The sequence below is a fragment of the Xenopus tropicalis genome, chromosome 8, assembly GCF_000004195.4.
Source record: "Xenopus tropicalis strain Nigerian chromosome 8, UCB_Xtro_10.0, whole genome shotgun sequence".
NCBI classification, from domain to species: domain Eukaryota; kingdom Metazoa; phylum Chordata; class Amphibia; order Anura; family Pipidae; genus Xenopus; species Xenopus tropicalis.
The window spans coordinates 13,657,369-13,682,982 of record NC_030684.2 but is presented as its reverse complement, the minus strand read 5'-3'; the positions used below and the strand labels follow the sequence as shown (position 1 = coordinate 13,682,982).

The 25,614-nt window shown below is 42.8% G+C and overlaps 2 protein-coding genes and 1 long non-coding RNA gene across 3 annotated transcripts in view; 2 read left to right on the top strand and 1 right to left on the bottom strand.

Moving 5' to 3' along the window:
* LOC101732537 (coiled-coil domain-containing protein 77) overlaps nt 1-9,533 on the bottom strand; it is a 53,051-nt gene extending 43,518 nt beyond the window's left edge. Inside the window, exons 1-2 of the mRNA XM_031891081.1 lie at nt 9,494-9,533; nt 4,824-5,040 (exon numbers count right to left, since the gene is read on the bottom strand). Of these exons, the coding sequence (XP_031746941.1) occupies nt 4,824-5,015 (192 nt within the window). The 5' untranslated portion in view covers nt 5,016-5,040; nt 9,494-9,533. The remainder of the gene's footprint in view (nt 1-4,823; nt 5,041-9,493) is intronic.
* A 190-nt stretch (nt 9,534-9,723) lies between these two features.
* Nucleotides 9,724-11,147, top strand: LOC116407040. The gene is made up of 3 exons (XR_004220014.1): nt 9,724-9,788; nt 10,818-10,853; nt 10,986-11,147. It is a non-coding gene; the product is annotated as an uncharacterized LOC116407040 (long non-coding RNA).
* Nucleotides 11,148-16,717: 5,570 nt separating this feature from the next.
* Nucleotides 16,718-21,991, top strand: LOC116406970 (serine/threonine-protein kinase mig-15-like). The gene is made up of 12 exons (XM_031892196.1): nt 16,718-16,745; nt 16,945-17,034; nt 17,466-17,501; nt 17,695-17,760; nt 17,947-18,003; nt 18,319-18,438; nt 18,681-18,785; nt 18,887-18,977; nt 19,076-19,194; nt 19,875-19,929; nt 20,489-20,570; nt 21,376-21,991. The coding sequence occupies exons 2-12, from the start codon at nt 16,954-16,956 to the stop codon at nt 21,665-21,667; spliced, it is 1,104 nt and encodes a 367-aa protein (XP_031748056.1). The 5' UTR covers nt 16,718-16,745; nt 16,945-16,953; the 3' UTR covers nt 21,668-21,991.
* Nucleotides 21,992-25,614: the final 3,623 nt, after the last annotated feature.

Genomic DNA, 25,614 nt, shown 5'->3' with positions numbered 1-25,614 from the left:
ATACCATCGTGCCTTACTACACACAGTATTGCCAGTTACTGCTCCTACCCCTCATACCATCGTGCCTTACTACACACAGTATTGCCAGTTACTGCTCCTACCCCTCATACCATCTTGCCTTACTACACACAGTATTGCCAGTTACTGCTCCTACCCCTCATACCATCGTGCCTTACTACACACAGTATTGCCAGTTACTGCTCCTACCCCTCATACCATCGTGCCTTACTACACACAGTATTGCCAGTTACTGCTCCTACCCCTCATACCATCGTGCCTTACTACACACAGTATTGCCAGTTACTGCTCCTACCCCTCATACCATCGTGCCTTACTACACACAGTATTGCCAGTTACTGCTCCTACCCCTCATACCATCTTGCCTTACTACACACAGTATTGCCAGTTACTGCTCCTACCCCTCATACCATCTTGCCTTACTACACACAGTATTGCCAGTTACTGCTCCTACCCCTCATACCATCTTGCCTTACTACACACAGTATTGCCAGTTACTGCTCCTACCCCTCATACCATCGTGCCTTACTACACACAGTATTGCCAGTTACTGCTCCTACCCCTCATACCATCGTGCCTTACTACACACAGTATTGCCAGTTACTGCTCCTACCCCTCATACCATCTTGCCTTACTACACACAGTATTGCCAGTTACTGCTCCTACCCCTCATACCATCTTGCCTTACTACACACAGTATTGCCAGTTACTGCTCCTACCCCTCATACCATCGTGCCTTACTACACACAGTATTGCCAGTTACTGCTCCTACCCCTCATACCATCGTGCCTTACTACACACAGTATTGCCAGTTACTGCTCCTACCCCTCATACCATCGTGCCTTACTACACACAGTATTGCCAGTTACTGCTCCTACCCCTCATACCATCGTGCCTTACTACACACAGTATTGCCAGTTACTGCTCCCCTTACCTTGCCTACTACCCATTCAGTTTACCCCATCTTGCCTTACTACACACAGTATTGCCAGTTACTGCTCCTACCCCTCATACCATCTTGCCTTACTACACACAGTATTGCCAGTTACTGCTCCTACCCCTCATACCATCGTGCCTTACTACACACAGTATTGCCAGTTACTGCTCCTACCCCTCATACCATCGTGCCTTACTACACACAGTATTGCCAGTTACTGCTCCTACCCCTCATACCATCGTGCCTTACTACACACAGTATTGCCAGTTACTGCTCCTACCCCTCATACCATCGTGCCTTACTACACACAGTATTGCCAGTTACTGCTCCTACCCCTCATACCATCGTGCCTTACTACACACAGTATTGCCAGTTACTGCTCCTACCCCTCATACCATCTTGCCTTACTACACACAGTATTGCCAGTTACTGCTCCTACCTCTCATACCATCGTTGCCTTACTACACACAGTATGCAGTTACTGCGATTTCCCCATTGCACTGAATGTAATATCTAATTGTGGGCGGGGAATAGGACACCTGGATTTGTGGGAAATAGAAATCGCTCCGTTGTTGAAACCTCTAGTAATCGCTTGTTAGGAAAAGGCAAGTGACTTGTTGCTGGAACTCTCTTATTAAACATCGCAGAGACTATGGGCTCTGGCACACGGGGAGATTAGTCGCCCGCGACAAAACTCCTTGTTCGCGGGCGACTAATCTCCCCGAGTTGCCTTCCCCTGCCATCCCACCGGCAACACTGCAAGTCGCCGGTGGGATGGCACATGCGGCAGCGTGATTTTGCTCAAATCGCCGAAAAAGCCTTGCGAGTCTTTTTCGGCGGCCGCGCCGCCGCGTGTTCCATCCCACCGGCGACTTGCAGTGTCGCCGGTGGGATGGCAGGGGAAGGCAACTCGGGGAGATTAGTCGCCCGTGAACAAGGAGTTTTGTCGCGGGCAACTAATCTCCCCGTGTGCCAGAGCCCTAAATGTCACTGTGGGACATTAGCCTAAAACTCCTTCCCATCACAAAACTCTTGCTGACTGGAGCAGATACAGGACTAACAGCTCATTGTGAATCCTATGTGAATGACTTATATTACGCATGGCAATTCCGTGGGTGGGGCTCAGCCCACAAGCAGTAAGCACTGCATAGACATCTCCCCGTGGGACATTAGCCTTATCTTTCTTGGGACTGAGGGGCCTTGCCAATTGGGTTCCCCCCAGGGCCAAACGATCGAATTATAACAGGAGCAATGGGCGCAGTTGGTTCAGGGACCGCATCAACTTGCCGATGCAGTCCCCAATCCAACTAAATCTTTTAACCTGCCCGATCAATATCTGGCCAATTTCAGGCCAGATATCGGTCGGGCAGGCCCCTCGTTCCTGTCCCTACACGGGCCAATAAGCTGTGAGTAGAGAGAAGAGGGTGGTCTGAACAAAAAAACCTCTGTTCTAAAAGCAACTGCAGCTCCCACTGAGAAGTAAATCCCAAACAAAAGCTTCAAGGTATGGCCAGTAGTGCCCCAGTCACAGCTCTATAGAACATATGAACTGAGCTAAATGCCAATGCATGGCAAAGAACTCGGGAATTATCTCCTTACAGGTAACCCAATCCATTAAAGTGACAAACTGCCTGTGACACTGGAGGGCTCATTTAAAGGGAAAATATCCTACATGTTTGATGTTCATTCAGTTGGGCTTATGTGAAAAAGGTGCATTAAAACATCTAAACTGCCATACCTGATTCCACAGACTGAAAGGAAACCATGATATTCTGTTTCTGCTCACAGGGACTTTACCCCCCCCTTAGGCTCACAATATGGCCCAACCCCTCCCTTTCCTTGTTCCACTGTGAAGTGATGGATTCTGCAGCTTGAGGTTCCTCTGCTTTCCATAGTGGGGGGGCACAGCTTCTGAGAAGTAGAGGGACTTCAAGTTGAGTCGATGCCACTGTCCCCCTGTCACCTCTCCATGTGCACTCAGTATGGCACTTGCCATTCCCCAGTATAAGATACAGGTAGGAAGGGGTGTTTGTCTGTCGCTGTTCAACAACCTTATCTCTGAGCTTTCATGTTCCATCTCTTGAAGGCTGATGGCCACATGCCACACATCACCCTAGCTCCGCTAACTGCTCTTCCTGAATCCCCTTGATAGACTTTGTCTATATAGTGTGTATGTGTGTATGTATATATATATATATAAATATATATACATACACACACACATATATATATATATATATATATATATACAAACCTACATGACTTTTTTCAATAACACTTATTTCTTCTTCCACCCAAAACTGTCCGTTGCCTTCCACTGACTTTTAAGGCAGTGACACACGGGGAGATTTTTAATCTTCGTTGTCACAGGCGACTAATCTCCCCGCAATGCCATCCCACTGGCTAGAATGGCATACGGGGTGCAGCGATATGTCAAAGTCGCCAATGTTGCCTTGAGAGGAAACTTTAGGAGACTTCAGCAAATTGCGGCGCTGCGTATGCCATCCCACCGGCTCTTTACATTCTAGCCAGTGGGATAGCATAGCGGGGAGATTAGTCGCCTACGACAACGGAGATTAATCGAGGCAAAACTATATATGTATACATATATATTTATTACGTATGTATGTATGTATTGTATACAGAGTATTAGTCCGCTGGCTTGACCAGTAATAAGGGGGAAGACACACTGAGCTACTAGTAGCAGCTACTAGTCACGGCTACTAAAATAGACAATGCAGATTTTTTTTTTTTGATAATTGTCTCTACGTGTGCTTTAGCAGAGGCAATTCAGCCAGTGGACTAAAGGTGGCCATACACGAGCAGATCCGCTCGCTTGGCGATGTCGCCAAGCGAGCGGATCTTCCCCCGATATCCCCACCTACGGGTGGGCGATATCGGGGACCATTTAGGTAAAAAAAATAATAATACGATCGTTTGGCCCTGGGGCCAGACGATCGGATTATGTGGGCGGCAATGGGGCTGTCGGATCGGGGACCGCATCAACGAGCCGATGCGGTCCCCGATCCGACCAGATTTTCTAACCTGGCCGATCGAGATCTGGCCAATTTCAGGCCAGATATCGGTCGGCCAGGCCGCTCTGCTCTCCCCATACACGGGCCGATTAGCTGCCGAATCGGTCCAAGGGACCGATATCGGCAGCTATAGTCGGCCCGTGTATGGCCACCTTTATACTCTGTATTCTATATATACATAGTAGAGAGGAGCAAACCCTACACCAGTTCAAATGCCCTGGGTGCAGGTTAAATGTAAAAATGTATAGAAGGAGTATCACACACACAGGGGCTTAGTGCAATAAGTGTTATTGAAAAAAGTCATGTATGTGTATGTGTGTGTGTGTGTGTGTGTGTGTGTGTATGTGTATGTGTATGTGTATATGTATATGTATATTATATATATATATATATATATATATATATATACATACACACATACACACTATATAGACAAAGTCTATCAAGGGGATTCAGGAAGAGCAGTTAGCGGAGCTAGGGTGATGCGTGGCATATGGCAAAGAGAAACTGGAGAACCACACAAACCATTTGCAGGAAAACATACAATGCTGCCTTGCAGAACTGAGCTCCTAGGTTCAATTCCAGCCAGGGCACTATATGCTTGCGTGGGTATCCTCTAGGAACCCCAGGTTCCTCCCACACTGCAAAACCATACAGGGTTCTGTAAACTCCTGGTAAAAGTGACCACAGTGAATGTGAATTGTAAGCTCCACCGGGACTGATGAAACAATGTACTTAGTGATCTCTGTACAGTGTAGTCGAATACACCAGCGCTATATAAAGGATAATAATAGTTATCAGCAGTATTGCTCTTAGCAAGGGCGCATACTGACCTGCTCCTCAAAGGTAGCTTTGTATTGCTCCAGTTGCTTTACCAGATCCTCGTGTTCCTCATCAAACTCAGCGATCTTCTTGCGGTAATACTCTAACAGCTCTCTGGACGGCCGCAGGAAAGCCAGGCGCTCGTTGATTGGAGGCAGCGGAGTGGAGTCCCCTCGGTTCTTCTGGGTGTGGCTGGAGCTCATGGTGGTATCTTGAAGGGAAGGAGACCTGTAAATAACAAAACCATATAGATAAAATCATACAAGCAGCTCCAACTTTAGGATCACAATTTTGCATTGAGAGCAGCCTATTAAAGGGATGGAATCTGTTATCCAGAATGCTCGGGACCTGGGGTTTTCCAGATTAGGGGTCTTTCTGTAATCTGGTTCTCCATAATATTTAAAAATCATTTAAACATTAAATAAACGTAAAAGGATTGTTTATATAGGATTTATTATATCTTAGTAAGAACCAATTACAAGGTACTGTTTTATTAATACAGAGTAATTATTTTTTTGGAAAATTTAATTTACTTATAAAGGGGTTTATGCGAGACGGCCTTCCTATAATTCGGAGCTTTCTGGATAATCAGTGAATACAGCGGTTATTTTCTGTATAACCCCCTGGGGGCCAGTGCTGAGGGCAGCAGCTTCAGGGGGTGGGGCACAATTGTCTATATAGAAATTTTTTGCCATGGATACATATAAGGGACCTATCATGGCTTATGGGATGCTCAAGGAGAACTAAAGCTTAACTAAAGCAATAGGCTAGCAATGTTTTAGGGTTATGTTTTGGGCTTCTGTACCGGCCCAAGGCAACCACAGCCCTTTAGCAGGTATGATCTGTGCCTTCAAAGATGCCCCCAGCTGCCCCCCATTTTCTTTTCTGCCGATTCCCTGCACTTGCTCTGTGCCGCTCTCAGTTACGGAGCTTAGGGACCAACGGACAATATACTGTATATATAGAATATAAATGCAACAGTATAAAGCTGATTAGTAATTCATTCGGATTCACATAACATTGCAGTTCTGAAACCAGTGCAATTAGAAACAGAATGTAATAATCAGACCTGTAGCATCAGTTTATAGGACAGGCCAGCCTCATTTTCTGCTTGATAATTTGTAATGGCCTCTCAACAGCTGCTACTATTGCTCTGTGAGGCTACAGTTTATTTGTTATTTATACTTTATATTACGTATCTTTCCATTCAGCCCCTCTCCTATTCATATATCAGTCTTTCATTCAAACCACACCCTGGTTGCTAAGGTAATTTGGATCCTAGCAACCAAGTAACTTCTGAAACTCCAAGCTGGAAAGCTGCTGAACAGAAACTTAAATAATTAATAAAAATTGAAGACCAATTGAAAATTGTTTCAGAATATTACTCTCTATATCAGGGGTCCCCAACCTTTAAATCCATGAGCCACATAAAGTGGGGAACAAAAAAAGCACAATAAAAGCTCTGGGGGTGCCAAATAAGAGCTACGATTGGTTAGGGGGTCAAGTGCGGGGTATGGCATATTATTTAGCATACAGACCTATCCAATGGCGCTATAGCTGTGCATAAATGTATATAACCCCTGCCCCCCAGATGTCACACTGTACGTACCTGTACCCCACCTTACGAGCTCTGTTACAAGGTACTACGCGGGTCCCCTACCGCCAGATGCCTTCCTCTCAACTGCACCATCCAAACAACCCGCCTCCGCAAGCTTAACCAATCACGCACCCAGGTCAATACAGAACCATTGAAGCATCCAATCAGCTAGGGCAATACTTGAGTCAGCCGGCCCTCCCGCCAGGTGTCTTCTGGGAATTGTAGTTTTTTCTATTACAGCTTGACGGCGCTACCCACATGTGTTTAAACTACAATTCTCTCAGGTTGCGTTAGATTCAAAAACGCATTGTGTCATAATGACTTTACCTTCACGCAATATATGTATTATAATTGTTTATTATCATTATTGATGTAAGATTTACCAGACTTTCCCTCTACATACAGTCTGTAAATGGCTACTCTGGCAATGACTGGTCTCAGGAATTGATATTTTTGATTTCTGGGTCAGCCTAACAGGATCCGAATCACTAAAAAAATGAGCAACCAATCAGGTTCCTTCATCTTCCTTTTTATCTAATCATTAAAGCTAATGTTTGAATGGTGGCAATAACTTTACTGTTGAATTTGTTTTTATTTAATTTTTTTGCACCAAGTGATTTGCACCTTTCCCATCATGGATGTATATCTTGCCAAAAGATGGGCCGGGGGGTTGACAGACGGGCTGGGCCAGCGTTAGTCCAAGTCTCGCGCGAGAGTCGGCAGGCAAGATTAAAAAGACCAACGGGCCAGATTAAAAAGACCAACGGGACGGATGTGGCCCGCGGGCCGCAGTTTGCCCACCCCTGATTTAGCCACTGGTTCTGTTCCTTATACAGGGGCACTTCTGCCATGGGATAAGGTGAAAACATTGGGTGCTCCAAACTAGCAATTTGACTCCCACTGCACCCTCTAAAATGTATGTGCTGGGGTGCCATTGGCTATATTACACTAATGTAAAATGCAGATCCGCACCCCATACCTTATATAAGACACAAGGTCAGAGGTGCAGGTGTTCTGCCTGGTACAGCCAGATACATGTACATTTGTTAGTATGTAAACCAAAGGCAGAGTTGTATAGCCAGGGCCAGATTTCATTATAATGTGCCCCTAGTATACCGGGAAGGTGCTTCCATAGTCTTTATTTGATTTTAAATGAAAACAAATTAAAACTCATTAAACATTGTCCAATCCATCGCTGCCATAAAACCATCCAGAAAATATATATTTCTCTAATTCCAGGTCCTCAGTGATCCAGTCCTAATACTACTGCCCACTGAGACCAGGGAGGGGATCAGGGAATACACACAGGAGAAGCGGAGTAAAACTGGAAAGGATCATTCATTTATCTCTGAAAGAATCGCACATGTTCAGGAAATAGCAGCGGTGTACAACTATCAGAAAGGAGCCCCAACCTTTCTTACTCGTGAGCCACAGTCACATGTAAAGAGACATGCACATGCACCCAATACACCTGCAAGTCAGTTAGGCTAGGCTGTGGGGGGCAATAGGGTACATGGCAGGGGCCACACGTACAAGGCAATGCTCTGGGTACACAATAAGCTATGTATGTACTGCCCATCTAAGGGCAAACAAAGCCCATAAAAAGCTCACTCGTCAAAAGGGTACACTTCCCCTTTAACAGCAGCGCCTGTCATGTGATGTCACTGGGATGAGAGCTGCCTTCCCACTAGGAAAGGTTCAAGTATCAAATTTCAAGCTTCTTGTCATAATCAAATAACAAAGATGCATCATTACTGTAATGAAAGTGACAGTTGGTACAGTCCATGGTTGCCATGGTAGTGAGAGGTAAGCGTGCATCACCTTTGCTCCACTATTTACACAGTGGAGCAAAGAAATTGTGATGTCAATGTGATGTCAATGTGATGTCAATGTGATGGGAGCTGCCTTCACTCTAGGAAAGTGACAGTTGGTACAGTCCGTTGGTTGCCATTGCAGTGAGAGGTAAGCGTGCATCTCCTCTGATAGATTTTTTGCCTAAAAACCCTTATTTTAGCTAAAAAGAGGGGCAATAGTTGGGTGACTCCCCCCCCCCAGACTAGGGGATGTTGCTCCTGTCAACGATTTTAGTGAATTTGGAGAATTGTCCCCTAAAATGGGCTTTGCAGGCGCCTTTACTCCCAGCGCTGGTTGGGAGACACAGACCCAGGGTTGGGCAGTACTGACAGGCTGCTAAGAGTTTTGCCCCTCTGCCCCCGGGTATCTGCCCTGCCCTTATGTACCAGCCTTAATGTGTAACTGAATGTAAGGCAATAAATACCAATACGTTTCCCTATTACAGAATACTGAGTGTCAGTAAGCGTGAGATTTGGGGGGAACACTTTGAATGGGGCCCCTGACCCAATGTTGCACCTTAAAAGGGTAAATGCATTATCCGTGAAGCTGACTTGCCCTTTTTATTCCCGTCTCTATACAGATTGCTGCAGTGAGCGACTCTGCGACGGTGCTTATCCAGTTTTTTTGGATAGTTTTTTTTTTCTGGCTTCTCCTCAATTCACATTTTCCACCCTTAGTGAACGAGCCTAGAGGAGAGCCAGAACCTATTGAGGGGGCCCCTTAGGGTTCCCCGGCCCTGGGCCGGCCGGCCGGCCCCCCCCCCGTTCCATCTGTTTTTTCTCTGGAGCATCATATGAGAGGTAATGTAGCAAATCCAGTTTATGATTTCTCCTACAGCAAGTCTCCCCCGCATCAAAAATTAACTGTACATAGAACACAGTACAGGTATAGGACCTGTTATCCAGAATGCTCAGGACATGGGGTAGTCCGGATAAGGGATCCTTCTGTAATTTGGATCTCCATACCATAAGTCTGCTAAAAATCATTTAAAAATTGAATAAACCCAATAGGGCTGTTCTGCCCCAATAAGGGGTAATTATATCTTAGTTGGGACCAAGTAAAGGTACTGTTTTATTATTACAGAGAAAAGGGAAATCAGTTTTAAAATTCTGAATTATTTGACTAAAATAGAGTCTATGGGAGAAGGGATTTCCGTAATTCAGAGCTTTATGGATAATGGGTTTCCGGATATGGGGTCCGATACCTGTACAGATAAAAAGGAAATCATACCTGTATTGGGAAATGCTAAAGTGATGTTTTTCATTTTGTCTTCATAGAAACAACATGTTCAAGCGGCTGAAGTGCTGTTTCTCTTGCTTCGGCAAGGTAAGGGCTTCATCTCTTTCTGCTGTAACAGGACATATTTCATTCTGTGGGAAACTTCATGTGTCACTGAATACTCACTCCTCCATTTATTGCATTATAGTTTTCCTATTTGTGCTTTTATTTTCTCTGATAAAACTTTTTTTCTTCATTACAGAGGAAACGAAAGCGGGCAGATGATCCAACCCCAGAATCTGCCATGGTAAGAACTGGGCAACATCATTTCCTAAACACCATTTTCCTACCTACTTGTGTTATCAAAGCCGTGTTATTTCCTTGCCTATAGATTTCTATGCACAATAACCTTGATGAGGCTGCACTATGTACACAGGGACCCATTTACAGGTTAGGGACCCATTATCCAGAATGCTCAGGACCTAGGGTTTTCCGGATAAGAGGTCTTTCCGTAATTCGGATCTCATACCTAAAGTCGGCTAAAACATTATTTAAACAGTAATTAAACCCAATAGAATTGTTTTGCCCCCAATAAAGGGTAATTATATCTTAGTTGGGATCAAGTACAGGTACTGTTTTATTATTACAGAGAAAAGGGAATTATTTAACCATTAAATAAACCCAATAGGGCTGTTCTGCCCCAATAAGGGGTAATTATATCTTAGCTGGGATCAAGTACAGGTACTGTTTTATTATTACAGAGAAAAGGGAATCATTTAACCATTAAATAAACCCAATAGGGCTGTTCTGCCCCCAATAAGGGGTAATTATATCTTAGTTGGGATCAAGTACAGGTACTGTTTTATTATTACAGAGAAAAAGGAAATGATTTTTAAAAATGTGAATTATTCAATTAAAATGGTGTCTATGGGAGATGGCCTTTCCGTAATTCGGAAATGTCTGGATAATGGGTTTCCGGATAAGGGGTCGAATACCTGTACTAAGGTTTCCTGAGAAAAGCTTGCAATTCTTTACGTTTTGTTTTTATTTTGTCTTGAAAACTTTAAGATAATTTAGAGTACTTTCTCTGAAAATTCGAGATTTTCTTTTTAAAAACCATAAACGTATAAAACTTTATATGACTTTTTTTGACTGGCAAAAAGTGCGCCAGGTTTAAGCTGGTACCATCATTTGGACCTGGCAACGCCGTTTGCCACATGAGTAATAAATAATTCAAAATTAAAACACCTGTCCCTGAATATTACATATAACTGATTTTAACTTCTTTCTAAAAAGCTCAGTTAATTTGATAACTTGACTTTTATCTCTTTACCAGGAACAACCAGAAATCCCTGGCAAAAACACCTGCCAAGTAAGTAGTAAAAAATATACATGAAATGGTTTGGTTTTTGGTAGTTTAGTGAATTTGTATTGTACCGGGTCTTTTTTAGATACTAAACTACAGAGTTATAGTAAACTGATCAGGTAACTTTATTTCTCTTAGGAGGAGAATACAGAGCCAGACTTGAAGCCGGCGATAGAGAACTGCCGGGTAAGCGTAAGAGAGGGGAGGAGAGTTGGGGCAAATGAAAATCACCCTATATTTTATACAAGACTGTATATTAGCTTCTTTATTACAACGAGCACATTTTTCTCTTACCTTTTCTTTAATCAGGAGACTCCAGAAATCCTGGACATGAAGATCTGTCAGGTAAGGAAAAATAATAGGGTCACAACAGAGAAAGACATTTTAGATTCACTTTGGGGGAGGCAATTTGTTAGGTACCGACGACTTCAGCGTTGGTGAGTCTGTCCCACCTCCTTATTATGCCCTGTGTTACACAGCAACATACACCTTCTATTTCTCATATATTTATATCAAATAACACTTTCCCAAACTTTGCTTTACTTTCAGCCTTGAGAAATATTTTTACAATCTTTATTTCTGTCTTAAACAGGATGAAGAAGTGACTGGGCAGGAGAGCCCCGACACCGGCCCCTGCCACTCACAGGTAAGCAGAAAATAACACATGAATGAAAAAGATGCATTTTTATCATCTTCTCTGCTGATCTGAGGTTTTCTTTCTTAACCAGGAACCCTTGGAAGAGCAGGAGGACCCTCCCATCAACACCTGTGAGGTACGGGGGCAAAAAGTTTGAAGGAGTCCCAATGTGTTTTTATTTGAGCTACAGGGTTCATGAATAATATCTGTAAAGGATAATATTCATATTTACCTAACAGGGAACCTTATCTACTAACATAGTGTAACTGAGGCTAACTTGCCCAAATGCAGTTGCCCATACCAACCAGTCAGCTTCTGTTACTTAGCGGACTTCTATCTTGTATAAATTAGAAAATGAAAAAAACATGATTGGCTGCTATGATTACATCCACTCATACAATGTAACTCATAGGCTACTGCCAGGAAGGGGAGAGTAGGGGCAAATAAAAATCACCCTATATTTTATGCAAGACTGTATATTAGCTGCTTTAAAACAGAAATAACAGTGTGCAACATCTTTCTCTTACCTTTTTTAATTAGGAGACTCCAGAAATCCTGACAACGGACATCTGTCAGGTAAGGAAAAATAATAGGGTCACAATAGAGAAAAACATTTTAGATTTACTTTGGGGGGGCAATTTGTTTGGGAAAAGCTATAATGCACAAACTGATACCATTTATTAAATGTACTTGCATTTTACTGTCTTTTAACCAGGATTGTGAAGAACCAGCTGAGGCGAGCAGCTACAAGGTAATAACCAAAGACACTGATCATAATTCATTATTTAATTAAAGTAATAAAATTGATTTATTTGATCATATTCTCTACTGAATTGAGTTGATCTTATACAATGATGTTTTCTTGTTTAACTAGGAGCCCTTGGAAAGCTGTGAGGAACCTCAGCTAGAGACCTTTGAGGTAAGCAGCAATGAATTGTATTTTGAATGATCATTTTGCCCTCAATATAATATTATAACTTTTTAAACCTATTTGGGCCCCTACATCTCCCAAACTCCTATATAGGCCCCATTCCACCCATGCCTAAATGTTAGTTGTTTCTTAACAGAAAGGCCAGAGCCAAATGTAACAACCATCCACCCCACTACGTAGCTCTGATTTATGGGTAATGCAAATGTAGATGTTTGGGTGTTGCATTTCTTCTTTAATTGTGGGTACAGTTCATTTATTAATATATATTAACTCCCCCAGATACCTCAGGAATATGGCACTAACACCTGCCAGCCTGAACTCTTTGAAAGGGAAATAAATACTCAAACTAATGATACACCAGGAGAATAGTCGCCCGGGATAAAACTCGCTTTACTGCAGGCGACTTAATCTCCCCTCCCACCGGCTAAAGTGCAAATCGCTGGTGGGAAAACACACACGGCGCGGTTACTTTGCCAAGTAGCCTGAAGTTGCCCCTTGAGAAAACGTTGGGCTATTTGGGAAAGTAGCTGTGCCACGTGTTTCCCACCCGCAATTTGCACATTAGCCAGCGGGAGGGGCACAAGGGCTGGTTTGTCACCCACGGTAGCCAAGATTTATCACAAGTGACAAAACATCCCGTGTGTAATTACCCTAAAGCCTTTAATACGGTTTGAGCTAAAGGTTTCAGTGCATTTTTTTATCATAGCCTTAATTATATTTTCTGAAAAGCATTTTGTTGCAAGATTAATGAATGAAAAAGATGCATTTTTATCATTTTCTCTGCTGATCTGAGGTTTTCTTTCTTAACCAGGAACCCTTGGAAGAGCAGGAGGACCCTCCAATCAACACCTGCGAGGTACGGGGGCCTAAATGTTTGCAGGGGTCCCAATGTGTTTTTATTTGAGCTACAGGGTTCATGAATAATATCTGTAAAGGATAATATTCATATTTACCTAACAGGGAACCTTATCTACTAACATAGTGTAACTGAGGCTAACTTGCCCAAATGCAGTTGCCCATACCAACCAGTCAGCATCTGTTACTTAGCGGTCTTCTATCTTGTATAAATTAGAAAATGAAAAAAACATGATTGGCTGCTATGATTACATACCCTCATACATTGTAACTCATAGGCTACTGCCGGGGAGGGGAGAGTAGGGGCAAATAAAAATCACCCTATATTTTATGTAAGACTGTATATTAGCTTCTTTAAAACAGAAATAACACTGTGCAACATCTTTCTCTTACCTTTTTTTAATCAGGAGACTCCAGAAATCCTGGACATGAAGATCTGTCAGGTAAGAAAAAATAATAGGGTCACAACAGAGAAAGACATTTTAGATTCACTTTGGGGGGGCAATTTGTTAGGTACCGACAACCAGCGTTGGTGAGTCTGTCCCACCTCCTTATTATGCCCTGTGTTACACAGCAACATACACCTTCTATTTCTCATATATTTATATCAAATAACACTTTCCCACACTTTGCTTGACTTTCAGCCTTGAGAAATATTTTTACAATCTTTATTTCTGTCTTAAACAGGATGAAGAAGTGATTGGGCAGGAGAGCCCTGACACCAGCCCCTGCCACTCACAGGTAAGCAGAAAATAACACATGAATGAAAAAGATGCATTTTTATCATCTTCTCTGCTGATCTGAGGTTTTCTTTCTTAACCAGGAACCCTTGGAAGAGCAGGAGGACCCTCGAATCAACACCTGCGAGGTACGGGGGCCTAAATGTTTGCAGGGGTCCCAATGTGTTTTTATTTGAGCTACAGGGTTCATGAATAATATCTGTAAAGGATAATATTCATATTTACCTAACAGGGAACCTTATCTACTAACATAGTGTAACTGAGGCTAACTTGCCCAAATGCAGTTGCCCATACCAACCAGTCAGCATCTGTTACTTAGCGGTTTTCTATCTTGTATAAATTATAAAATAAAAAAAATATGATTGGCTGCTATGATTACATACCCTCATACAATGTAACTCATAGGCTACTGCCGGGGAGGGGAGAGTAGGGGCAAATAAAAAATAACCCCATATTTTATGCAAGACTGTATATTAGCTTTTTTAAAATGGAAATTACAACGTGCAACATCTTTCTCTTACCTTTTTTAATCAGGAGACTCCAGAAATCGTCGACACGGAGAGCTGTCAGGTAAGGAAAAATAATAGGGTCACAATAGAGAAATAAATTTTAGATTCACTTTGGGGGGGCAATTTGTTAGGCACCGACGACTTCCCAAACTTTTGCTTGGGAAAAGCTATAATGCACAAACTGATACCATTTATTAAATGTACTTGCATTTTACTGTCTTTTAACCAGGATTGTGAAGAACCAGCTGAGGCGAGCAGCTACAAGGTAATAACCAATGAGAGAAAAAAGACACTGATCATAATTCATTATATAATTAAAGTAATAAAATTGATTTATTTGATTATATTCTCTACTGAATTGAGTTGATCTTATACAATGATGTTTTCTTGTTTGACTAGGAACCCTTGGAAAGCTGTGAGGAACCTCAGCTAGAGACCTTTGAGGTAAGCAGCAATGAATTGTATTTTGAATGATCATTTTGCCCTCAATATAACATTATAGCTTTTTAAACCTATTTGGGGCCCTACATCTCCCAAACTCCTATATAGGCCCCATTCCACCCATGCCTAAATGTTAGTTGTTTCTTAACAGAAAGGCCAGAACCAAATGTAACAACCATCCACCCCACTACGTAGCTCTGATTTATGGGTAATGCAAATGTAGATGTTTGGGTGTTGCATTTCTTCTTTAATTGTGGGTACAGTTCATTTATTAACATATATTAACAATAGAAAAAGATATTTTAAAAGAATATCAAATGCAGATTCACTTTGGGGAGGCAATTTGTTGACTTCAGCGTTGGTGAGTCTGTCCCACCTCCTTATTATGCCCTGTGTTACACAGCAACATACTCCTTCTATTTCTCACATATTTATATCAAATAACACTTTTACACACTTTGCTTTTAGCCATAAAAATTTGTTTTACAATATTTTTCTGTTTTAAACAGGAGGAAGACGTGACTGGGCAGAAGAGCCCCGACACCGGCCCCTGCCACTCACAGGTAAGCAGAAAATAACACATGAATGAAAAAGATGCATTTTTATCATCTTCTCTGCTGATCTGAGGTTTTCCTTCTTAACCAGGAACCCTTGGAAGAGAGTGGAGACCCTCCAATCAACACCTGTGAGGTACGGGGGCCAAAAAGTTTGCAGGGGTCCCAATGTGTTTTTATTTCAGCTACAGGGTTCATGAACAATATCTGTAAAGGATAATAATCACATTTACCTAACAGGGAACCTTATCTACTAACATAGTTTAACTGAGGCTAACTTGCCCAAATGCAGTTGCCCATACCAACCAGTCAGCATCTGTTACTTAGCGGCCTTCTATCTTGTATAAATTAGAAAATGAAAAAACTATGATTGGCTGCTATGATTACATCCACTCATACAATGTAACTCATAGGCTACTGCCAGGGAGGGGAGAGTAGGGGCAAATAAAAATCCCCCTGTATTTTATGCAAGACTGTATATTAGCTTCTTTATTACAACGTGAAACATCTTTCTCTTACCTTTTCTTTATTAAGGAGACTCCAGAAATCCTGGAACCGGACATCTGCCAGGTAAGAAAAAATAATAGGGTCACAATAGAGAAAGACATTTTAGATTCACTTTGGGGGAGCAATTTGTTAACACAGGCTGGGAATCCGACCCCATGTCCCTAAATACTTGATGTGCCGGCGCCCCGAGCCATTGCGCTGCCTTGGGTTTAGGCAAACAGAGTGGATTTTGGTGGGAAACTCCTGAGTATAGCTCCAGCCAACACAATGGCTCCAGGTGCAGGCACAGCAATAAGCTTTTTGGGGTACAGGGGGAAGATATTCAGCCTGAGTTTAATCTCAGGCCGAGAATCCACCACATCTGCCATTCCCCCTATACAAGTAAATAAGCACCACTCTGTCGGGCTCATTTACAGCCTCAAGTTGTGGTTGAGCAAAAAATGGTGCAGTTATTGCTTAAACTGATACCATTTATTAAATGTACTTGCATTTTTCTGTCTTTTATCCAGGATTGTGAAGAACCAGCTGAGGCGAGCAGCTACAAGGTAATAACCAATGAGAAGAAAAAGACACTGATCATAATTCATTATATAATTAAAGTAATTGAACAGATTTATTTGATCATATTCTCTACTGAATTGAGTTGATCTTATACAATGATGTTTTCTTCTTTAACTAGGAACCCTTGGAAAGCTGTGAGGAACCTCAGCTAGAGACCATTGAGGTAAGCAGCAATGAATTAAATACCAAACAAAAAAAGCCACTTTGAGTTGGCAATTTAAGCCCCTCTGACTAACACTAACATTGGGGGGGTTAGGTTCTGCAGAGTTTGCAGCCACCAATCAAATGCACAAGTAAGGGAGCAGGGAGCCACTGGGGCTCTGTACTTACTAATGTTGCCAAACTGTATTTATATTTCCCAGGAGTCACCGATGGAAACTGGCACTGACACCGGCCAAACGGAGAGCTCAGCAACGAAACTGAGTGAGAAGAAGGTGGAGGAGATTAAGGAGGTTTGAGCTGAATTTAATACTTTTCTCTCAATATATCATTAAACCATTTTAAACCTATTCGGGCCCCGTGCAGGCCCCCAATCCCACCACATCATACAAACTCTTATGTAGGCCCCATTCCACTCTTACCTGAATGTTAAATGCACAAGTGCTCAGTGGGGCAGTTGGTCACCACTTTTTGCCTCCGTTACAGCCTCTCAGACCTTCCACATCTCTCTTTGCCCTTCTAGAACATGCAGACTAAAGCCAAGATCCAGGCTTCACTATACATAGTCCTGCAATCAGAGGATTTTTTCATACAGAGGGTTCTCCGTTAGCTGGGGATTTACTTTAAGAATGAATGAATCCTTTCCTTGTTCTACAAAATATAATGTTAGCAGTTGCGCAAAATGAGTTGCTCTGATTAAACCCTTTTTTTTTCTCTTCCTCAGGAGGATAACATCACCCCACTCTCGGAGAAATACCCAGTAAGTAGCTGTAAAGCTGTATTTTGCCACAACATTCACAGTTTGGCTTCCATTTTCCAGCCCAAAGCCTTCCACCCTGTTTCACAAGTTCCTCCTATACCTTCTGTGCTTCTCTCATGTTACAAAGGTTATTTGTCCAGCTGAATAATATTAGTTTGATTATCACATTTTCAAATACAATGTTATTTTTCAGGAGCCCGGGAGGTATTTGAAACTAGGGGAGCCAATCGGGCAGGACCCCAACGGAGTCGTCTACATTGTAAGATATTTTATTCAGTGTTAAAATGAGGCATTTTGTGTCATGCTTTTGGGTAATTCTGTCCATTGGTTGTGCTCTCTACAGCTTTGTTCTTTCCATATTTACATGCTACTGTATAGCTTTTTGCTTTCCCATAGCGTTCCGTTAGTAATGATCACTGAGCTTCTTTCCCTACTTTTGTAACAGGGATGGCACCAAAGAAAACAACTGGAAGTGGCCATTATAATAATTAAACATCAGAAGGTAATGTGTCTTCATGATTACTCTAATTAGATACTAATTAGTATTTTGTTATACCTACATTATAGTTATCAGTAGAAAGAGAACTTGCTAACCAAATACAGTCAGTGAAATACCCTGGCCCCTAATAACTATGTAACAGTAAAATAACAAATGCAGTTTGATATAAAAGAACACAAGGGGTCTCGGTCATATTATACAATACTCAAGTAGGGATATTACAAAGCTGTCATTTTTCATAACGACAAGTTAGGTTGGGGTGTTTGAAACTGTTATTGTATCCATTTTATTTACCTTGTTTCTTTTGTTTGAAACTAGAAGCAACAGGAGATCAAGAAAGAAGTCGAAATCCTGCAAATTGTATCTGGCCACCAAAACATCGTCGACTTCTATGGGGCCTTTTATCATAAGGCCTCATCAAAACATGGAGGACTATGGGTAAGGAAGTGTTGATTCAGAGAGGTTACACATTTATGCAGCAAACATGCCAATTGTAACTGATCTAATACACAAGCTAGCATTTTGGATCCATACATGATCCAGTTTGGTAAGAAAGAGTCAGATTTAGCTGATACTGCAGTCCCCCCAAGACTTAAAGCCACAAAGCCTTTTCCTCGGGTTCCCAATAAAATTGTAGGTAACTAAAATAGTTGGCCAAATATTCTTTCTTTATCTTCTAGATTGCTACAGAGCTTTGTACCGGTGCGACTGTAGAAGAGCTAATTGCCACCAAAAGGACCTTAGGCGAAAGATGGATCGCCTATATTTGCAAGAGTGTGATAACGGTAGGTCACCTGTTAAACTCCTTCCTGCTATTCTCATATTTCTAATTAATCAAAGAGTACAAAATATTTATATACTTACTTTTGCTTTCTTGATTTCTCAGGGCCTTAACCATCTGGAAGAGAAGAATATAATCCATCATGACATCAAGCCCGAACACATTGTCATCTCCTCATCCGGAGAAGTGAAGATCGGTAAGCGACACAAGGATATTTTTTTCTCCGTGGTGTTTACTGCTGGCTTGTATTTCTAACTAAACATTAACATTCCTGCTTTTGTCATACAATTTTAGGCGAGTTTTGCTTTGCGACCATCGGAGGAAGGAGCGCCAGCACTTCGGGGACCATGGCATACATGGCTCCGGAAGTACTGGCTCATTTTGCCCAAAACAGCGGCGAATATGACCATAAGGTATTGTCATGTCTTCTCTCTCTTTTTAGCTTAGAGTTAGGGGCATATTTAGCAAAATGTGAGATTACACAGAAAAACTCACTTTCTATTCATTCCTATGGGATTTTTAGAAGCCAATTTATCAATGAATGAAAGTTAGAACTCACCATTTGATAAATACACTTCTAAAAATCCCATAGAAAGGAATAGAACGTGGGCGAGTTTTATATATTAAGCTTTAAACTATGTCACTTACACAGGGTGAACTGCGTGTAAATGTTCCACTCGCTTTACTTACCCCTCTCATAACAGAGAATCCAGAGCCGTAATGTGGTTTCTGTGATACGAGAATCTGAAATGAGAGAGTGAAATGCATTTTAAGTGCAGGACACAAGAATAATAGAAACCAACTCCATTAGACTGCTTATGCTTTATGGGGATGTCACACTCCATGTAACACTCCAGACTCTCAGTTTGGGGTATTTGGGGACATTTTCTAGACATAAAAGTCACAGCAATTCACTACTGGATTATAGGCTTCTAATGGATTTGTTATTGTGCAAGCCAAATAGAATCACTATCAGGGTGTGGGTGGATAGGTATCAGAAGTATCCAAATCATCTGCAACTGCAATTATTTTCATGTACTCTGTGTATAATCTTCTCTAATACTCGTCTTTTCCCCCATATTGTAATATCCAGGCTGACATCTGGTCACTAGGGATTGCAGCCATTCAAATGGCGGAAGGACATCTCCGTAAGTAAACCCTAGAGTGTGTGTGTGTGTGTGTGTGTGTGTGTACTGTACTGCATGTAGAACTGTTAGTAGAATGGGCAGGGGGCATTTATGTGTCACGCCGTAACATAAATATTACTATTATAGAGTAAATATTAAAAACAAAGGGGCCGATTAACTAACATTTGAATTTCCTGTGTTTCAATAATACACAATTTTTTGAGGCAAAGAAACTGGAATTTGACTTTTCAAACCTGAAAATGTACCCATTTAATAAGAGTTTAAAACAGAAATTTAAAGAACTGGTAACTAAAACCTGGCAAGTACATTTGTAGGTCAATGAGGAAATAATATTTCCCATTTTTAAGCTATTTAAATATGCAAGGTTTGGTAATAACTTATTTCCCGATTCCCAATTCAATTTTGCAAACATGCCGGTTGAGAAAAAAAAATACACACACAATTGAGTTAGAGAATTTACAGGATTCAAAAAAGCTTAAATATGCCAATTTAAGCAAATCGCCCCCAAATGTTGTATTCATCAGTCATCATGTTTATGTGTTGTATCTTTCCATCCCAGCATTCAGAAGACTTCCCAAGCAGAAGCTGATCCAGAGAATAACAACCGGTCCCATTCCATCATTATCATCAAGGGGCAATTGGTGAGTCCCTTTCACTAGAATAGCAAAAGGCAGCAAGAGGGTAGAATAGGCAGTTAGGTGGGGAGGGTGCTGGGGAAATGGAATAGGCAGTTAGGTGGGGAGGGTGGGGAAATGGAATAGGCAGTTAGGTGGGGAGGGTGGGGAAATGGAATAGGCAGTTAGGTGGGGAGGGTGGGGAAATGGAAAGCGTGTAAGAAGGTGTGTGAATGAGTCAGGAAAGGTGGAGAAATGGGCAAGGTAGACTTTATGGTGAGGGGGACATTGGGATATGACATAAAGTAAGGATGGGGAAGGGATAAATGGGAAATAAGTGAGGGCAGGTAAATGCTGTGAGATGCCATAGGCAGTGGCTATTTATTGGGCTGGGGGGGCTGTTTTGGCCTCTGTGGATATGAAATGCCAGGGCCTATTTTGTATCCCAGTCCGGGCTGAAATAAGGGTGAAGGTGATGCGTAATATGTGTAGCTCTATGCGCAAACGCAGACTCTCGTGCTGAGCTTGAGCTCTTGGGGCCGGTATCTGGCAGCCAATACAAGCCGGGCTAAGATATAGGCAAAACCAGAGAGACAGTAATTTGGTCACAGGTAAATGTACCCTTATAATTCAGGGTTCATAAGTAAGTGCAATAGCCCCCCATTTCAGGCAGAGCAGTGGAACCCTTAGAAGGGAAGGGGCTCACCCCCTATTGCTGCCTGTGCTGTGATTGGGTTGGGTACAGAGCGGCAGGATCAGGGAGTCGTCACACTGTGAACTCTGGGAAATGTAACACAAACAATTATCATTTTACCACCGTTTTTTTTTCCAGGAGTGACGAGTTCCGCTTCTTCATCAGCGAGTGCCTGCAGAGAGACCCAGGCAGGAGACCATCTGCAAGGCAGCTCCTCACGCACCCTTTCATTGCCGAGCTCCGGGGTGAAAGGGGGGTGCAGAGGAATATCGCCCAACACCTGCACAGAGGTAGGGGAACTGCTCATTCTCATTATAGTTCATGTGATGCACAGACTGTAATCATTTACTGTTCCCATTCCTACAATATTCTCCTGCTTTCCTACATACAATATCATTCTATAACTAAAGCCACCAAGAATAAAGACTAAGATTGGATTAGGGCAGAGCTCACTAAACTGGGCTAAATCTACAGGAGAGACAAACATCTGAGAGGGGAGAACATGTTATTATTAGACAGTTGTAGTTGGCCTTTAAATTAGCAGCAAAAGGGAACGTGATATAAAACATGCATATAAATGCAAAGAGTAACAAGGAACAAATTGCAGAATTATTATATACTCACCTACTCCATGGATAACACTGAACAATCTCTCCTTAGGAACGAGGCACTGAAACGAGAACAACGAGGCAGCCATCGGGGGAGGGTCGGGGGCATAAATAGGGGGCCTAATTACCATCCTTGGGCCCCCACAAACATCTTTAACATCGTGGTCCCGATGGCAGCCCTCCATGTTCTCTTCATCAGGGAAACAGCATCTTCTAATATCTAGTAGAATTAAGTCTAAAACAACTGGACTTTTCTGAGTTTTTCTTGAAAACGTTTCACCACTCATCCGAGTGGCTTCTTCAGTTCAAATGACTGGTAGGGAATTCCCCGGTATTTAAACTCTTGATGGTAGTAGAGTCACAGACATCCAATCACAATGGTTCCATTGAACTTGTTCAGTTAGGTGTTAGCTGAAACTGACAGGTGTAAGAAGGTATGATCCAATCACAATGGTACCAAGATTCTCATTGATGAAGGTGTTAATCCTTCAAAGTACATGACTGGAAGTGTGAACTGTTGTGAAACTGCCGGGGTAAGGATGTCAACGCGCCATTGTATGTTGGTGACAAGCGGTGTCTCAGGCCCCCTCCTCTGTTCAGGGATGGTTTTTCCAGGTTGGCATAAATGGCCTCTTTCACACCTCTTTCAAACCATCTGTCCTCTCGGTCCAAAATATGCACGTTACTGTCCTCAAAAGAGTGACCTTTTTCTTTGAGGTGTAGATAGACCGCTGAGTCTTGTCCTGAGGAGTTTGCCCGCCTATGTTGGGCCATTCTCTTACAGAGAGGTTGTTTTGTCTCCCCAATGTATAAGTCTGAGCACTCTTCACTACACTGGACAGCATAGACCACATTACTTTTCATGTGCTTGGGTGTTGGGTCTTTCGGGTGCACCAGCTTCTGTCTCAGGGTGTTGCTGGGTTTGAAAAACACAGGAATGCGATGTTTGTTGAAAATTCTCCTAAGTTTTTCTGATGTTCCAGCAACATATGGAATGACTATGTTGTTTCGCCTGCTGTGTTCCTCCCTTCTGTTTGTAGGTCTGGTCTTTCTGTTGGTCTTTGATTTGGTTTTGATGAAGGCCCAGTCTGGGTACCCACAAGTTTTCAGAGCTCCTTTTAGATGTTTATATTCTTTCTCCTTGGCCTCTGCATTGGATGCCACAGTTTCAGCCCGATGATGTAGAGTCCTAATTACACCCAGTTTATGTTCCAAAGGGTGGTGGGAATCACCACCCACACAGACCAGTACTTGCTGTTTGATTCCCACCACCCTTTGGAACATAAACTGGGTGTAATTAGGACTCTACATCATCGGGCTGAAACTGTGGCATCCAATGCAGAGGCCAAGGAGAAAGAATATAAACATCTAAAAGGAGCTCTGAAAACTTGTGGGTACCCAGACTGGGCCTTCATCAAAACCAAATCAAAGACCAACAGAAAGACCAGACCTACAAACAGAAGGGAGGAACACAGCAGGCGAAACAACATAGTCATTCCATATGTTGCTGGAACATCAGAAAAACTTAGGAGAATTTTCAACAAACATCGCATTCCTGTGTTTTTCAAACCCAGCAACACCCTGAGACAGAAGCTGGTGCACCCGAAAGACCCAACACCCAAGCACATGAAAAGTAATGTGGTCTATGCTGTCCAGTGTAGTGAAGAGTGCTCAGACTTATACATTGGGGAGACAAAACAACCTCTCTGTAAGAGAATGGCCCAACATAGGCGGGCAAACTCCTCAGGACAAGACTCAGCGGTCTATCTACACCTCAAAGAAAAAAGGTCACTCTTTTGAGGACAGTAACGTGCATATTTTGGACCGAGAGGACAGATGGTTTGAAAGAGGTGTGAAAGAGGCCATTTATGCCAACCTGGAAAAACCATCCCTGAACAGAGGAGGGGGCCTGAGACACCGCTTGTCACCAACATACAATGGCGCGTTGACATCCTTACCCCGGCAGTTTCACAACAGTTCACACTTCCAGTCATGTACTTTGAAGGATTAACACCTTCATCAATGAGAATCTTGGTACCATTGTGATTGGATCATACCTTCTTACACCTGTCAGTTTCAGCTAACACCTAACTGAACAAGTTCAATGGAACCATTGTGATTGGATGTCTGTGACTCTACTACCATCAAGAGTTTAAATACCGGGGAATTCCCTACCAGTCATTTGAACTGAAGAAGCCACTCGGATGAGTGGTGAAACGTTTTCAAGAAAAACTCAGAAAAGTCCAGTTGTTTTAGACTTAATTCTACTAGATACTGTATATCATGACCTGGATGAATGAGAATCTTCATAGACAGCATCTTCTAACAACTGCACATGTAAGTTATCGTCTTGTGGGTTAGGGTGGGATGTGGGTTATGGTATTGCGAGTAAGGAGTGGGTTAATGTTTGTGGGTTAGGGTGGGATGTGGGTTATGGTATTGCGGGTAAGGAGTGGGTTAGTGTTTGTGGGTGAGGGTGGGATGTGGGTTATGGTATTGCGGGTCAGGAGTGGGTTAGTGTTTGTGGGTGAGGGTGGGATGTGGGTAATGGTATTGCGGGTCAGGAGTGGGCTAGTGTTTGTGGGTGAGGGTGGGATGTGGGTTATGGTATTGCGGGTCAGGAGTGGGTTAGTGTTTGTGGGTTATGGTGGGATGTGGGTTATGGTATTGCGGGTCAGGAGTGGGTTAATGTTTGTGGGTTAGGGTGGGATGTGGGTTATGGTATTGCGGTCAGGAGTGGGTTAATGTTTGTGGGTTAGGGTGGGATGTGGGTTAGGTATGTGGGTTATTATTGCGGGTAAGGAGTGCGGTTTGTGTTTGTGGGTTACAGTGGGGAATGTGGGTTATAGGTATTGCGGGACAGGAGTGTTGTTAGTGTTTTGTGGGTTACAGTGGGATGTGGGTTTAGGGTATTGTGGGACAGGAGTGGTTAGTGTTTGGGGTTAGCAGTGGGATGTGGGTTATGGAAATTGCGGGATCATGGTCACAGTAAAGGAACAAATTGCCAGAATTATTTATTACTCACCTACTCCATAGGGATAACACTGAACAATTCTCTCCTTAGGACGAGCACTGAAACATCAAACAAACGAGGCCAGCCCATCGGGGGAGGGTCCGGGGGCATATAATAGGGGGCCTAATTAACCATCCTTGGGGCCCCCACAAACATCTTTAACATCGTGGTCCCGATGGCAGCCCTCCATGTTTCTCTTCATCACGGATATCATGAATCTTTCTACAACTGCAGGAGTTGGGTTATGTCTTGTGGGTTTAGGGTGGGATGTGGGTTATAATATTTGGGGTCAGGAGTGGTTAATGTTTGTGGGTTACAGTGGGATATGGGTTATGGTATTGCGGGACAGGAGTGGGTTAATGTTTGTGGGTTACAGTGGGATGTGGGTTATGGTATTGCGGGACAGGAGTGGGTTAATGTCTTGTGGGTTACAGTGGGATGTGGGTTATGGTATTGCGGGACAGGAGTGGGTAATGTCTTGTGGGTTACAGTGGGATGTGGGTTATGGTATTGCGGGACAGGAGTGGGTTAGTGTTTGTGGGTTACAGTGGGATGTGGGTTATGGTATTGCGGGACAGGAGTGGGTTAGTGTTTGTGGGTTACAGTGGGATGTGGGTTAGGGTATTGCGGGACAGGAGTGGGTTAGTGTTTGTGGGTTACAGTGGGATGTGGGTTAGGGTATTATGGGTCAGGAGTGGGTTAATGTCATGTGGGTTAGGGTGGGATGTGGGTTATGGTATTGCGGGTCAGGAGGGT